The sequence below is a fragment of the Hippoglossus hippoglossus genome, chromosome 9, assembly GCF_009819705.1.
Source record: "Hippoglossus hippoglossus isolate fHipHip1 chromosome 9, fHipHip1.pri, whole genome shotgun sequence".
NCBI classification, from domain to species: Eukaryota; Metazoa; Chordata; class Actinopteri; order Pleuronectiformes; family Pleuronectidae; genus Hippoglossus; species Hippoglossus hippoglossus.
In genome coordinates, this window is record NC_047159.1 from 23735908 (window position 1) to 23751478 (window position 15571).

A 15571-nucleotide genomic window follows, 5' to 3' on the forward strand; every position below is an offset into this window, starting at 1 on the left:
AATACCTGAGTACCTCAGGTGGACATTGACAAAATGTATACAGTATGTACACAGTATAACTAAAGGATGACGGCAAAGAGCGGTAACTGGGCTTTAACATGAGTAATCTTAATCTTGTCAGTACTTTTACTTATTATAATGGATTTATAATTTCTGCAGACCTACACCGCATATAACAAATAATGTTCAGTTACACATTGATACTGATTAAGGGTTAATTGTGCAGTATAGTCTTTTACAATTGTGTGCAGTTCTTGCACTAAACTACAAACAAAGCATTTCTGAATTAAATCTCTATTAATGTTTCCTAGGAAACCATGTGTCCATGAGAAAAAAGCAACTAACACACAGTGCAGTTTATGTGCATGAGCATTTTAATTGGACAAAGCAAGAAAACATTGATTACAGTAGCAGAGTCATCAGTTCTCAGGGCTAACACCTTTCTAAACAAAAGGGTCTGAACATGTCTGTAGGCACTGCCTAATTAAAAAGAGGGTCTTGTCAGCTAAAAGAAACCAGCTCTATAAGGCAACAGTTACAATGGCCTCCCCATTTCTCTGGCAAAAAGAGCAGGTGTAAAGGTTGAATCCACTCAGATTTTTGATATAAAATACTGGCGTTTCAATAGATATTTAAAAAACATCAGAAGTGTCAAACATGTTCACCTTTTAACATTTGAATTTAAGTGTGCACTGAATGGCAATGCCGTGTTATCCCTGCATGGAAGAATCGTGTGTGTGTTGCACTGTGCCAGTGTCACGTTTCATAGTGCCACTCTGCTACGCACAATGTTGAGTTAACTGTCGAGTTATCAAAACAAAAGAGAAAAGCAAGCACCCACAGTTAACAGTAGCATTTTACTTACACTGTTTCAAATGAATGAATGTATGAATGGTTATTTACAAGTGGCAAAATGCTTTGAGGCTGTCTGAAAGATATGGAGAAATGGAATGCAAAAAGAAAACTCTTGGTAGTCAAATTTGTCCATGTACAAGAGAGGAAAAAACTGTGCAATATATATCTGCCCTTACAGAGAAACAGCAGTGGCAACAATCCCTGCACTTGATTTTAATCCAAGAGAAAATGAGAACAAATTAAACTGATTTCCATTCCTCAAATAATAACTAAGGTTCATAACTTAGCACAACTCAGAATTGAACAGTTTCTTTAAAAAAAGGACAAACCTCTCTGTGGCTGTCTGAGAGGAAATGTGTGAAAATGGAAGCAATTTGTAAAACCCAGAAACAAAAATCCAAAAGTTTCTCCTTTACAGTTTTATACTCATTTACAGTTAACTTAAAAATGGTAAGAGCCCTGGTTCTTGGCCAGTCTTGCCTTCCACAAAGGGTGTAAAGACCGGTGTGGGTCAAATAGCTCCTCCCTGGCTCCCGTTACTCCAACCCCCCAATGAATTCCCATTTACATCTCCTTCAGACGTCAACCTTCCCATTAGGTTCCACATCCCAGTAAAAGTCCTAGTCCTGCCACAAATGGAGGCGGTGTTACACAGCCCCGTGGGGCACCGTACAGCCAATAAGAGGCTGATGGTTGACAATTCTCCCACCCTGCCCACTTATCAGTGTGTGGGGTATCCTGCGGCTCCCATACCGGGCTGGTTGGCTAGCATACTCCCATTCAATCCCTGTGTAGGTTCCATTACCCCACCGTTACTGATGGCGCCCATGCCAGTCCACCCAGCACTGGCCGGTAAGTGACTGCGAAAAAAATGAGGTAAAGAGAGAGAGAGAGAGACAGAAAGACAAAATGCCAGCAGGTTAGAAGAGACAAGGCGAAAGGGAGCCAAAGGGACGGTATATTTTAGAGCTACTAGAATCTGGACAGGCTAGAATGAGGACAAGGCGGCAAACAAGAGTTATCAGAGGTTGTGAGGGTGAGGCAGGCTGGGCAAAATTCAAGCTAGCAAAAAAATTAAAAGGAAACAAAACAAAATCAGAAAGTGGAGGGCGCTTTGGAAGGGCCAAAGGTAAGTGTTGTTTGATTAAACATGGGTGGACAAAGCAGACAAAGAGCATACAGGCCAAGCGCAGCAAGCTAAATATTCCTTCCTTCCCCCACCCAACTGCTGTAGTCGCACTGTCTTACAACCATGTAGATTATCTTCATTTTTCTCGCAACACTTGGACATTTGACCACAAACTTAAATTCTCACTTGATTCACGTGACGTATTTTAAGTATTTCATCATTCGTGTAAATCAACTGAATTCTAAGTTCAGTGTGGAGAATGACAGCCATTAAAAGATAAGGTCTTAGCTTCAAGTCGAGAGAGGCCGGCCCTCTGTCTCAGGAATTGTGCATTTACTCCTACTGCATCGAAAATCACACTACGTTAATCTACCTCACACCTCTGTACAGAGCCTATTCATACACCTGCTCGCCAAGAATGTTAGACTGTCAACACCATAATGGCCTCTCTTTTATTTTTCTTTGGTGTACAAAGCATCACTGCACATCGGCTGTCTAAACAAAAACAAAATTTGATAATCTACAAATTATATTTAACATGTCCCACTGATAATCATGTACAGATCAAATTCACAGGCAAATGTAAAAATAAATCAAAGAATCAAAAGAAAATCTGTAAAAAGCTGACATGAATTTAGACATACAAAACAAATGAACAGCCTTAAAGAACACAGTTCTTACACACAGTGGGCAATCTTACAAAAAGGGGATTTGCATTCTTCATCAATGATCAAAGTGAAACTTTGTTCTGAGCTTTAAGCATTTTTCATATTTCTGTTACTTTTAAATGTCTTGAAATGTATAAAAAAGATTTTACCTACTTTAAGGCAGTCTTACATTTGTGTTTGGGATATCTGACAGTTTTTAAAGTATGTTTGAAAATTCAAGACAAAAATATTTTGGAACAAAACCCTTCTGTTGTTAAGATATGTTTGTCACATTGAACTGTACTGACACACTGAAACACGGGTAACAACAAAACTGAAGTTGAGATAGTTCTGTGTGAATGTGTGTGTGTGTTCATTTCTTAATCTTGTCATGATAAGAGAGATGAGGGGCTGGTGAGGGCAGATGGGCGGGAAGTGGGGTTGGGGGAGGGAGGTCATGGCTCCCTCCTGTGGCCAGAGCTGGCTCTCGCTGCTCCGATGTTGAAGGGGAACTCTGGTGCTGCAGGAGGAGGCGGTGAAGGGGAGCCCTGTGCACACCGTGCTACTTACTTGAAGCCCTGCTGGTTCCAAGCCTGGCTGTAGACGCCGTAGGTTGGCACCTGCCACCCGTTGGGGACGTACTGGCTAATCTGGGGCCCGTTGCCATACCACTGGCCCCACTGGCCATAGGGCTGGGCTGCCGCGAAGCCCATCTTGTTTTGCTGTAGGACATAGTACAAGTATGGTTTATGTGTGCTTCAAGGAGGCAAAAAGGTTAGCATGTGATGCAAAGATGGACTTTTAAAAACACCGCTAAAGCCAGGACAACCTAAAACTCCTGATGTTGAAGTTGTACACACTCATGACACTGCAGCACAAACTGACTGATGTAATTCAAAGCTAGGATTGCTAATCCTGGAAAAGTTGTCAAGAACAGGCAAAATTTTGAGAAACTGCAACGATAAATCCAAACCCTCCCATCTTCCGTGTCGTTAAATCTACGCCCCCAAAACACATGAATGTGCACAGACTGACATCTGCTAAGCCAGCTTTACAGGAAGAGGAGGGATCTTTGCTGTCCTTACCTGGGGCACGGGCATCTGCTGCATCGGGTTCAGCATGTCCGGGGTCTCTTTACCCCAGTAGCATTTAACTATGTGGCCCTCTATTGAAGAGCCATTCACTGACACAATGGCATGGGCTGCTGACTCATGGGAGTTAAACCTGGACAAAAATAGAGGTAGAGAGGGAATAAGTAAGCACTGTACCTCATTTACTCAGCGATGGTGAACACCACTGCTGGAGATCTGTCAGCAAACTGTGAGAAAGGCTGTCCTATAACATCTGCACTGCAAGGATCTAACTGGTCACATGTGAGATAAAACCATGTGTCAACACTTAATCAGTAATAAAAACAGAAAACTGACAGCCAAAATCCTGCTTGTGGATATAACCCATGCTGCTCACATCACTAAAAAGATGTTTCATTGTTAGGGTTATTTAAAATCCAGATCCCCTGTGTTTACAACAATTTATTTAGAATGAAGTCATCAGATCAAGAACCAGTGTATCATTCACTGACCTTGATGAAAAAGGGGGGGAAAGGAAAAAGCAAAGTTAATCTGAATTCCCCACATACCTCACAAATGAATAACCTTTATCTGGAAAAACTCTGATTTCCATGATTTGTCCAAAGGCGGAGAAAGTCTGTCTCATCAGTTGTTCTGAAAGACAAGCAGAAGAGGAGCATAAGATATCAAACTATAAGAGCTGATGAGAAACATGGCGTCTTGGATCTGCTGATAACACCCCCAAGCTTTTGAATAATCTCCCAGAGTAAAACACGTGGCCTTAATTATGCAGGGACTTGCACCATTATAAAAATGACACTTTATGCTTTTTAAGAACTCAATAAATGAAATTTAAATAAATGAAACCTATTAATAAGCTGAATAAGATATCAGAATACTAGCATTGAGTGAGGCAACTGCTGAAGCTATTTACTGTTTTCTTTAGTGTTTAATAGTTAAACGTTTGTTTATTTAGTTCTATATAACTAGTTATATTATGCCTTTAGAATACTAATAATTAAAAAAGTTTTGTTAGTTTATGCAGGTACTGAGCACCAGTTGATAGATGCTATCAACTTATGGTTTATAAACCATAAGTTCATGGTTTATAAATAAGGGCTCTTTTAAGTCTTTGTAGTAGTTTCTGAAAAATAGTCAAATATAAACATTTTCAAAAAAAAAAAAGAGTCCTATGCAGAGAAGATTAAACTGTAGCTATACAAAGATTATACTTGACATGTTTGCTGTTAGTTTTGGCCTTAATGTTGAATGATGATGGTATAAAATAATCACATAAAATAACACCAGCCTCACCCTTTAACCAATTAAGACAAATGCGTGCTTCACCCTTTAGAGCTGGATGAGACGAAACATCTCACAATGCCATCGTTCTCAAGACAACTGGCTGATGAAATACATCGTGATTTGCTTTAATACTAGTGGGAAAGGTGAAATGGGAAGGGCTCTCCCACCCATGACCTTACTATCCCCATTGACAACTCGGTGGTAGCCCCCACCCAGACCTATTTTGTAGAGGTCGTAGCCTGCAAAAGATTTTTTAAGTAGTGTTTCAGACGATGGCTGACGATCAAAGCGAGGGGAGCCATATTGTAGCAGATTACAGTGACAGTTTCATTGATGAAATTACAAGGTTGAAGATTCCTGTTGACATGCTGGCCAAGGCTCAGTTGGCAAGAGACGTGTTTGAGAAGGAGGAAGATCTCTGACAGTTTACTGTTTTTAAATGTTTAAGCAGTTTACAGGAAGGCAACGATTTACAATGAAATCCAAATGTTTAAGCGGTTAAATGTTTTTTTTTTTCATGTCTTTATCTGCCTCAGACAAATTTACTTTATTTAAGTGCTGGCAATTCTGTCAGCTCTTCAGAAGATCCTCAGCTTTTAGGGGTTTGTTATTAAACAATGCTTGGATTTTTTTTAACTTTTTTAGAAAACAGTTTTTACTCTTTCGCCTTGGGTCTTAATGAAGTGCTTTCCTCAGTTATCTGGTCAGGGTTATTATAATTGTGTTGGTAGCAACAATACTCGTACTCCTCCTCACCCGTCAGTCCGGCGCTGACTCCACCACAGTACACGGTGCAGTTACTGGGACTTGACTGACTCACTACTTCATCAAATGATAGGTGCTTGGAATTACCTGGGAGGAAAATACAAAAGACAAATTCGCTATTAACATATGATCCAACATCCTAGGCAAGCAAAAACTTCACATTTATAACAACGCACTTTCATAAGTGGTCTTTGGGGCAGGGGGCTTTCTTGTGGCCCAGTTAGTTCGAATCTGTCTTCCTCCTAACCACTGTCCCCCCATCTGCTGAATGGCATTTTCTGCATCCTGGAACAAAGAAAGCATTTGGTTGGTGCATCAAGCTGGAGTCTAGTTATGTAAAATATAAAAGCACAGAACCCAAATAAATAAGTAACCGATGTAAAACGTCTTATTTTGTTTTATATAACAAGGCAGAATGCTTCTGGTCCTTGGAGCATGTTTTGCAGAAATAATAACGCTTTAAGACCCCCCCATAAACAGCAGTACTGACCAATTGATGTCTACTCACCCACTTGTTGAAGAAAGACACAAAGCCATAGCCCCTAGATTTCCCTGTAGCCATATCTTTCACAACACGAGCGTCTCTGTGGACAAACACGACAACACGGTTACATCACATGTAGCACAACATGAAGGCTCCACTGAAAGGAGATAGTGTCTTTAATTAAGTCTGCAAGTAAATAATGAAATAACTTTTTATCTACCTATTATTTACCTCCATTCATTGCTTGGTTGATAGCATTTCTGAATAATGAAAAAGAAGTCCCTACAGTTTCCCAAACACTGGGTCAACATGTTCAAATTGTCTATTTTGTTCAAACAAAACCGCAAAACATTCAAGTCAGCAACATAGAAGACACGTAAACATCCACATTTGGAAAAATAGAATCTGTGTGATTGTTGAGACTTGTTTAAACAATGAAAATTAAAAAACATCAATGTCTAAATCAATTGCAGTTATTTGCTGGCAACTACCTAATTGATTCAATGTTTCATCCTTAATTGAAACAAGTGCAGGGCAGGGCCTTATATAAATGTACTGCATGTGCACATGGTTCCCTTGTATGTTTCATTGATATGAGGCAGGAATGTGAAAAACATTACTGCCTGATATCAAAGCAAAGTCGCAGTTTCTATCGTCTATCCCCGATTTAATTTTCTTAAGCAGTTTTCAGACATGACCTGTGGGTAAAATCCAGAGAATTGGCTATGGAGTCTACCCGCAGTTTGCCTTTACGCATGCACAATGTAGCATCTCACTCAGACATTTGCGTTCACACATGCACCTCCTCCGAAGAAAAATACGGAGGAACAGCGGGGTTCAGTGCCTGTTTGAAAGCAGCTTAAAGGGATAGTTCACCGAAAAATTAAAGTGCACTTATCATCTACTCACCACTATGCCGATGGAGTGGTGGATGAACTGTTTGAGTCCACAAAACATTTCTGGAGTTTAAGGGGTAAACTTTGTTGCATGCAGCCGAATCCAATACAATTGAAGTCAATGGCGACTTATACTTCAGACGTGATAAAACAGAAAAAAACACATCAAGACTCCATACTGCTCGTGTGGGGTCAGCCAAGTGTCCGCAAGCCCAGACATGGATATTCGACTCGAAATGAGGTCATTTACACGGTGCTTTTAGCCTGAATGTCGTCTGAGATCTTCCCACAAGGTGGATTCACAGACCCTCGGACACACCATTGTGGGGCCACCTCCGCTAGCTTAGCCACTTTCAGTGGAATTCTAGGCTTAAATTACCTCGTATAGAGTTTATGTAAATCAACAAATAGACGCAGCACTGAAACTTAGTCAGTACATTTTAGCACTATACTTACGATATCCTGCCAAATGGACCGAAGGCAGCTTTGACGTCTTCTGTAGTTATTTCTGGGCTGAGGTCTCCAACGAAGACATGAAAGTGATCTATAGGGGGAAAAACAGCAGAGAAGTAGCATGTGTTACAACAAATACCTTTTCAATGACTGATGTTCTACCTGGGTCAGTCCATTTTGATAAGATTGTTAATTGGGGAAAAATAAAAGCAGCATCATCCTGGTAAACCACCTACATAAGAATATATGTAAGCATATGTGCAGCGTAAATATTTGCCTGTGATTTCTATTTATGAATCAGACATTTCCACAATACTCATGTTAAAATATACATTCATTTGGCAGTTTATTAGTAGGTTGATCTTGGTTAAACTAATTCAGACTAGGACAACAGTCCTTCAGTAAATTCACCATTAAGATATTAATCTTAATTTTTGTTAAAACAGGTTTACTGCCAGAATAATATATTAGACTGTTAGTTTTAACTAGGTGTATCTAACAAATTGCCAATCAAGTGTTTATCTCCAGTGACAAGCAGTTGTACTTACTACTTGTATCTTTTTTCTGGCTGGTTGGCGTCGTGGCCCAGTTTACTTTGACCTCCTGTGGAGAGGGACAGAAAAAACAGGCCAGGTGGGGTATGTTTACGTCACTTACAGAAAAACATGGTCATCTCCACTATAATGGCTTCAGATGTGCTACTTATTTCCTGTGAAACTGTCCTTTTCCCCTCACTTGTATCCTGTGTATGTCGAGCAGCATTGAACAAGAACGTTTATCTCGTATCAAATCGTGAGACCTCAATTATCTTTGCAACTAGTCTACCATGTGTGAGTCAAACTATTTCATACAGATATTACTGGAAGTTACAAAACTCATTTGCAGAGCACCTCACATAAGAGTAGTTACTCAGTTCAGCATCATATTCATTAGGGCTTTCCAGTTTATGTCCTAGCACTGAGTACAGAAGCTCAACTCATTATAACCCCACCCAGTATACCTTAAATATTATTTTATAAGGCCCTGTGGTCTTTTAAATGTTAATGGTTTTTGTTGGAGTTCCAGATAAACTGTTCTGTGTTTTTCACATGGCCTTGGACATTTTCTTGAAAGTGCAGCACTGGCTTGATCAATGCCACCACTTACTTCTTCTCAAGCCTAAATCTCAAGTCTCAGTTCTTACAGACCTAACATCACAGGTTCATGTATTTCAAGACTATTTGTTTTAAATGATGGAGCCAAAATTATAAGTTGAGGTCATTTTCTGGCAGTGTTCAAGATCTGATTTGAACACTGGCTGCAGCAGCGTCCCCTTGCCAGTTGGAAGAGCTTATCTCTGTAATGGAATATGAATGCTTGTATTGACCGATCACCTTTAGACAAGAGACACACAACCTAAATTACCACACCCGAAGCCCTCCCATCCCCACTCACCCTGTAGATACGATAGCTTACCTTACCCATTATTTTCCTTCCATTCATGGCTGCCAATGAGGCAGCAGCATGCCTGTGGTCATAGAACTCCACAAAGCAGTACGGATCATTTCCCGCTGTCTGTCAATCGGAAAACAACACTGATATTAAGTGCACAGCTATGTTTGTGATTTTATCACTCATGACATCAGTCACCTACTGTATTTTGACGTGTGAGGCCTGATACAACAGGCTGAGAGAGGAGAATCAATATCAAGCACATATGCAGATTGAGGGACCACCATCTTTCAGGGCCACAGTGGAATACGATCTCCTCCTAACACACCAGATGTGTATAAACCAGTCGAGGGGCTAACACTCACATCAACTATCATTTTACAGCTCTTGCAGGGTCCTATCTGTGTGAAGACCTGAAGGATGAGGGGCTCAGTGACATCCCTGGACAGATTCCCCACATACCTGCAAGCAAGGAGAGCGATGAGGGAAACAGGAAGTAGCATGCAAACAAAGGCTAGTTAACCGAGCTAGCTACAACCAATAACAATTCATTATTTTGACATTAAAATTAAAAAAAAATAGACTCGATACTTCTGGTAATCGTATGAATTGTACACAGACATCTCGAGTGTGGTCCCCCCCTTTACTGGTGCTCTCCCGTGCCGTCTCTCCTAGCGTTGACGTGGCTTGTCTGCCGGCTAGCTAAAGGTAACGCTAGCCGGTTCGAACGGGCCTCATGCTAAGAGGGATGGCAGCTAGCTGTAATTTAGATTTTTTATGCAACCCCTTTTCACGATGTTCTGGCTAATGCTTGTGCATTGGTAAATAAAACACGACTTCTTTTAAGAAAAGAAGCAACAATTCCACGAAAACGTGCCCATATCAGAGGAGGCGGCTGGCTAACTGCGTTCGCATCTTTAGCTAACGATAGCTAGCATTAACTAGCCCCTCCGTTTCATTTTCAGACCACTTACGGTTCCGTCTATTTATACGGCTAAATCAAACAACGTGTACGTCGTAAATTAGACTCGTTTTGTTACATATACAAACAGTGGTTTTGGAAGAAACGACACGATGGTGCCAACATAATGCCCACGCGAGTCGAAAAGTCAAGGTTTTGCCGTTTTTAAATGAAACAACAACGTGGAAACATTACCGACGCGCCGTAGTTAACACGGAGCCTAGCCATTCCAGGACATAGACAGGGCCGTCGTTACTCACAAGGTTCTGGGTTGATCGTCGTCCATCATCAAGGTTTGGAGGTCGCGTGCGGAGCGTCTTTAGTCCAATGACATACAAAGTGTCGGTGCTCGATCGACCGCGAACCTGAAGGCTGATCAACTATTAAATGGCAGATCGGCGGCTGATCCTCTCTCTCACACACACACACTCCACACACACACCGCAGACAGTCTGATGCAAACAATAGGAAGTTGAAGATGGCGGAGGAGCGGCGTCAGCAGCGTCAACCTGCGCGCTGAAATGAATCCAAAGCCAAGCGCTCCTTCTCCCACACACAGAGATGTGCCCGCATCTGTGCAGACTGTGACTTACTGAGCGCCATGTTAATATCAGTAATAGTAATATCATATTAGTCATATTTACACCAGCCCTTTTTCTCCTCGCAGCTTTATTGACCCAAGTACAAAAACGGGAAACAGCTGGACACCACTGAGAGGCCCGGTTGGTTAGAGTAGAGGGCAGCATAAGAATTATACGTATTCTTTTTATGAACATTTACGTCCCATTTATGTCTAATATGATTTTATACCATTAAGCACTGAAGCAAAAGACGTGCGCCGCCCGGGAATCGAACCCGGGTCGCAAGAATGGGAATCTTGCATGATACCACTACACCAGCGGCGCGCATGCCGTTACATGTAGCAGTAGTATATATAAACAACAAATTGAATATAAATACAAGTCAGTTGCCAGTTAGATTTACCTTTTAGCATCAGTGTATCCTCAAGTTCGGCCTGCATAATTAAATACAAGGCCAAAACACTTGATACCCCTAACATCTGGTAGATGGTAACTTAAATTGTGCAGAAGACCTGAAAATATACAAGGGATATTCACCATCAATCCATCTATCTATCTATCTATCTATCTATCTATCTATCTATCTATCTATCTATCTATCTATCTATCTATCTATCTATCTATCTATCTATCTATCTATCTATCTATCTATCTATCTATTCGTATATTCATCTGCCTGTCTCTTCCTTTATTCAGTTATAATTAGTTATAAGTTAACTTGTTTTTCTAATGTTATTTAACTGTTATTCAATTATGTAACTGGAGTGATTTTTCATTGTGAGATCGGTTCGGCTGTTTCATTGATATCGGCTGAGAAAAAGTCCCTGTCACTGAGAAAGAATATCACTATTCCTCTAAAAGTTTATGATTTATGTACAACAAGGTTTGCCTCAAACACAAATAGATTTGAACATTTTAAGAAATGTACGGATACATTCAGTCTGAGTTTCGGCATTATTGCCTGTTTATTTTAACACGTATCCACTATGCACTTTGTTGACTGGTCTGGTCTCAAACGCAGGAGGGCAGTGTTGCTCAGTCTACGCTGTGAAACGTCGACAAAGAAGAAAAGCCGGCAGCCTCGCATCGGGCGCGAAGAAGAAGAAACATCCCTTCAAGGAAACATGGCTGCCGCCGGGTGTGAGCACTATGTCCGCAGCTGCTTATTGAAAGTGAGTTAACTGAAACCTGATGTATGTGTTTTCTTTAAATGCACAGTGGAGACATAAAGGTGTTGAAGTGAAACTGTGCTGCGATGAGAGGCGCTGCTGAATAACTCTGGTAGCAGACTGACGTTAGGAAACTCTTCCTGTTATGTCACATGACTTAGTTTCTTAAATGGGACTATGTTTGCTGACATGTTAGCTGCATAAAAATATAAACGACCAGGGTTTAGGAGTTTAGTCAGTATTGGATTATCGTTATAGTTATCTTATGACTCACAAAATGTCAGCCATACGTATCTAACACCACTTTAACATTTGGGAAAGTGTCAATCTAAATCTTTCACTAGATTTCTCTATAAGCTTCTAGCGTTGCAGCAGCCAGAGATAATTCATATTTGCGGCTACACTGAGATATGATCTGTCCCTTGGATATTAGGAACATGATGGACTTACTCAGCATTCACCTGCCACATGCCCTGTGTAATATCGTGTCTATGCACCTCAGGCCCCGTGTTGTGGTAAACTGTACGTGTGCCGGCTGTGCCATGATGCAGAGGAGATCCACCAGATGGATCGATTCAAAGTCCGAGAGGTGCAGTGCTCAGAGTGTCTGACTGTGCAGCAGGTAACAGAGAACAACCCCTGTCAGCGATCCATTTCCCTTTTGGTTTTTAAAGTTGTAGTTGTGCATGGAGTGTTTGTTGACCTCAAGAGAAAATGCTAATGGTAAAAGAAGCTAAAATGTTTTAGCTATCCCTCCTTTAGGCGCAGCAGACTTGCCAGCAGTGTCACGTGCAGTTCGGGGAGTATTACTGTGATATTTGCCACTTATTCGACAAGGATAAGAAGCAGTACCACTGTCAACCTTGTGGAATATGCAGGTGAGCAACAACAATAGTAGTGTAACAATGTAACTGAGGATATTTGGAAAACAAAAATGTCTCAAGGGGAAAATCCTTTTGTCATTTTTTTTCAACACATCTAATTGAAATTCTATTCAAATTCAAAATCATAACGTTATGATATTTGTTTTTACTAACCTGATATTAGATTTCAGTGTTTTTAAGTCAGCTGAATAGTAATTCCAGATTATTTACTATGACTTGTGCCAAGGAAAACAAATACTTTGCTTCTTACGTTTTTTTTGTTTTCATGTACTGAAATAACCTTTAACTTGGAGTTTGTCTGTCATGCTCTAACAATCCCTTCACATGTTATTCATGCATGAGGTGAGTCCTGTATCAGTGGCACTCTGTTTTGGCTCCTACAGGATTGGCCCCAGGGAGAAATATTTCCATTGTGACAAGTGCAATCTGTGTTTAGCTCACGATCTACAGGGAAACCACAAGGTAATTATTTAACAGGCACAGGGTCCACCTGTCTCTAACACAGACACACAATATGTATGTTTCTGTAGTGTCCACAATGCTTTAATTCTAACTATACTTTATGTTTCAGTGTGTTGAAAATGTGTCAAGGCAGAACTGCCCAGTGTGTATGGAGGTAACCAAACATATAATACATTACGGGAGAGTATAGAGAGTGATGTGGGATTTATATTCATTTTATTAATTCCTTTGCTTTCTCCACAATTTTATATTATCTGTCTTTTGTACTTTATTTTTTTTTTACAGGATATTCACACGTCCAGAATTGGAGCTCAAGTTCTACCATGTGGTCATCTGTTACACAAGTACGACTCAATGCTTTGTCTCAATACAGACTGATTACTCTACATACCATTAAAAAAAATTTTATCATGCAATAATAGTATCTGATAAACAAGACAATAATATGATTCACATGATTACAAAGAGGAAGAGAGGAGTCCGGAAAACATTCAAATGTTGAAGATGTAGACAAATGATTTATTTTAATTATCAAACTACATGATCCTTACATATATCCAGTACTTAATTTAGTAATAACATTTTATGATATGTGAAGGACATAAAGGTTACAATTTATGTGTTTGTGGATTCTCTGCAGGACCTGCTTTGATGCCATGGTCAGAACAGGGTAGGTCTCACAAATCATTTTTCCTGTTAAATGTTTATTTGAATAAAATATGGTTTTGTTAAAGGTTGTGAATTATGTATTTGTTTGTATGACATGAACAATTCGAGAAAAATTGAGTCCTGCATCAGTGTGTGTAAATTAGGTGACCAGGTTACAGCGTAGATGCAAATGTACAGTTATCAGTTTACTGCAGAGCATGTAAATCCATTCACATATTTCATACTAACCTGGTTTCTCTGAGTAAACTGGTTACTAAAGTCTATGTAAAGGTTTTGAGGGACAGCTTCCTCTAAATGTCATTTTTCTTTGTTTCAGAGCGTATCGCTGCCCTCTGTGTATGCACTCTGCCTGGGCCATGGTGGACCACTGGGAACAGATCGACGTAGAGATCGCTCAGTCACCGATGCCCACTGAATACCAGGGTGCTACTGTCAAAGTAAGACCTCGCTAAATATTTTTAGATTCCATAATAATATTATAATTTAGTTAAAAGAAGAGTTGAATTACTGATCTTATTGTAATCTTGAGTTTTTTCACAATGGTTTGTGTTTCATTCAATCCAGTTTGTACCATAATTAAAAACTGACCCTAATGAATGTAATGAGTAATCAACCAACTGGACTTCTTTACATGTAATCCATTACCTTTTTTTGTCCTCTCTACAGATTATATGTAACGACTGCCAAGCTCACTGCACGGTGCCTTTCCATGTGCTGGGCATGAAGTGCAGCGGCTGTGGCTCCTACAACACGGCACAGGAGGGAGGACTCATCCAGCAGCTTCAACCACCACAACAACAGCCAGAGCAGGAGGTTGAGGCTGAGGCTGAGGCTGAGGCAGACACAGACACAGAGCCCGAGCAGCAAGATCAACCTGAGTAACTCGTGCCACATTATCAGTTCAACCAAAATGAGTTTGACTGGTCCCCTTCATTGTTGAAATTGTATTGATTGCAACAGGTGGCAGAGCCAACATTCTGTGATTTTTTTATATATATATATATATATATATATATATATATATTACCAAAAAAAAATCTATTTATTATCTGTATTGGCCTATCCTCTCCGTCCCTAGGAACCTATCCCAGCATGCACTGGGTGGGGAAAAAATGTAGACCTAGGACAGGTTGCCAGTCTAAGACTTTCACATCATCTTACATTAAAGCTGTTTTCAGGCATGAACTAAACTCCATAGAGTCTCCTGACATTCTCCAGAGGGGCTGTATGTGAGAATGCAAATGTCTGAGTGAGAGCCTGCAGACTTTCGCCTGCCAGCCCCTTAGTAAAAACTCTGGATAATGACGGAGTAAGTCCACGTGAGAATATAGCAGGAGATCCCCTGGGGGATTCACATTGAGTGGGTGATCTGAGGATGAAAGCATGTGATCACCACAGCAGAATTAGTACGTTACTTCTTGCCTATGCCTGCTGCACCACCTCTCGCCTGAATGCTCCGGAGATTTCTGTGTGGCTGTGAACAAGACTTAGCGGAGAAGCTCCTGCTACCTTCTCCATGTCACAAAGAAAGATCTCAGCTGAGTGACAGCATGGCACCATGACAAAGAAATGAACAGATAAAATGATGATTTTATCACTGAACAGTATCCGACCAGTTATAATTTCTTTCCGTTAAGTTCAGAGATCGTCCCAGAAGTCCTATTTAAATGCCAATAGAACATCAATCAACACAATTGACACTGTAGTAAGTCTTCACACTAACTTCACTGACATGTTTGTAGCACAGCACAGGGCAGTGGAGGATTTTTAAATGTAAGACCCACACACAGGGATTTTTAAATGGAATGAG

General features: G+C 40.5%; 2 protein-coding genes, 1 long non-coding RNA gene and 1 other non-coding gene across 6 annotated transcripts in view; 2 read left to right on the forward strand and 2 right to left on the reverse strand.

Annotated features, from left to right (window-relative positions):
* The window catches only part of LOC117767769, a 27222-nt gene extending 26400 nt beyond the window's left edge, over positions 1-822 (forward strand). For all 3 annotated transcript variants that reach the window (XR_004614940.1, XR_004614939.1, XR_004614941.1), the window contains exon 2: positions 728-822. This is a non-coding gene — a long non-coding RNA (uncharacterized LOC117767769). The remainder of the gene's footprint in view (positions 1-727) is intronic.
* Positions 352-10534, reverse strand: LOC117767768 (nucleolysin TIA-1-like). Its single transcript, XM_034595622.1, has 12 exons — positions 10257-10534; positions 9401-9497; positions 9060-9158; positions 8153-8207; positions 7608-7695; positions 6280-6355; positions 5948-6056; positions 5763-5858; positions 4271-4355; positions 3717-3855; positions 3202-3353; positions 352-1715 (listed from the first exon to the last, which is right to left on the reverse strand). The coding sequence occupies exons 1-12, from the start codon at positions 10283-10285 to the stop codon at positions 1577-1579; spliced, it is 1164 nt and encodes a 387-aa protein (XP_034451513.1). The 5' UTR covers positions 10286-10534; the 3' UTR covers positions 352-1576.
* Positions 10535-10830: 296 nt separating this feature from the next.
* trnag-ccc lies at positions 10831-10901 on the reverse strand. Its single transcript has one exon. It is a non-coding gene; the product is annotated as a tRNA-Gly (tRNA).
* An 800-nt stretch (positions 10902-11701) lies between these two features.
* On the forward strand, positions 11702-14763 carry rchy1 (ring finger and CHY zinc finger domain containing 1). The gene is made up of 9 exons (XM_034596717.1): positions 11702-11749; positions 12249-12368; positions 12509-12624; positions 13014-13092; positions 13202-13246; positions 13378-13436; positions 13733-13762; positions 14078-14198; positions 14428-14763. Exons 1-9 carry the CDS (start codon positions 11702-11704, stop codon positions 14641-14643), a joined length of 834 nt encoding a protein of 277 aa, XP_034452608.1. The 3' UTR covers positions 14644-14763.
* The last annotated feature ends 808 nt before the right edge of the window (positions 14764-15571 follow it).

Excerpts from the sequence above, each read along its gene's own strand:
- rchy1 (XM_034596717.1), top strand. The coding sequence starts at position 11,702 with ATGGCTGCCGCCGGGTGTGAGCACTATGTCCGCAGCTGCTTATTGAAA. Across the intron at positions 12,625-13,013 it reads CAACCTTGTGGAATATGCAG|GATTGGCCCCAGGGAGAAAT; the intron begins GTGAGCAACAAC and ends TGGCTCCTACAG. Across the intron at positions 13,437-13,732 it reads TGTGGTCATCTGTTACACAA|GACCTGCTTTGATGCCATGG; the intron begins GTACGACTCAAT and ends GATTCTCTGCAG.
- LOC117767768 (XM_034595622.1), bottom strand. The coding sequence starts at position 10,285 with ATGATGGACGACGATCAACCCAGAACCTT. Across the intron at positions 9,159-9,400 it reads GCTGTAAAATGATAGTTGAT|ACAGCGGGAAATGATCCGTA; the intron begins GTGAGTGTTAGC and ends TCCGATTGACAG. Across the intron at positions 3,856-4,270 it reads AAAGGTTATTCATTTGTGAG|GTTTAACTCCCATGAGTCAG; the intron begins GTATGTGGGGAA and ends ATTTTTGTCCAG.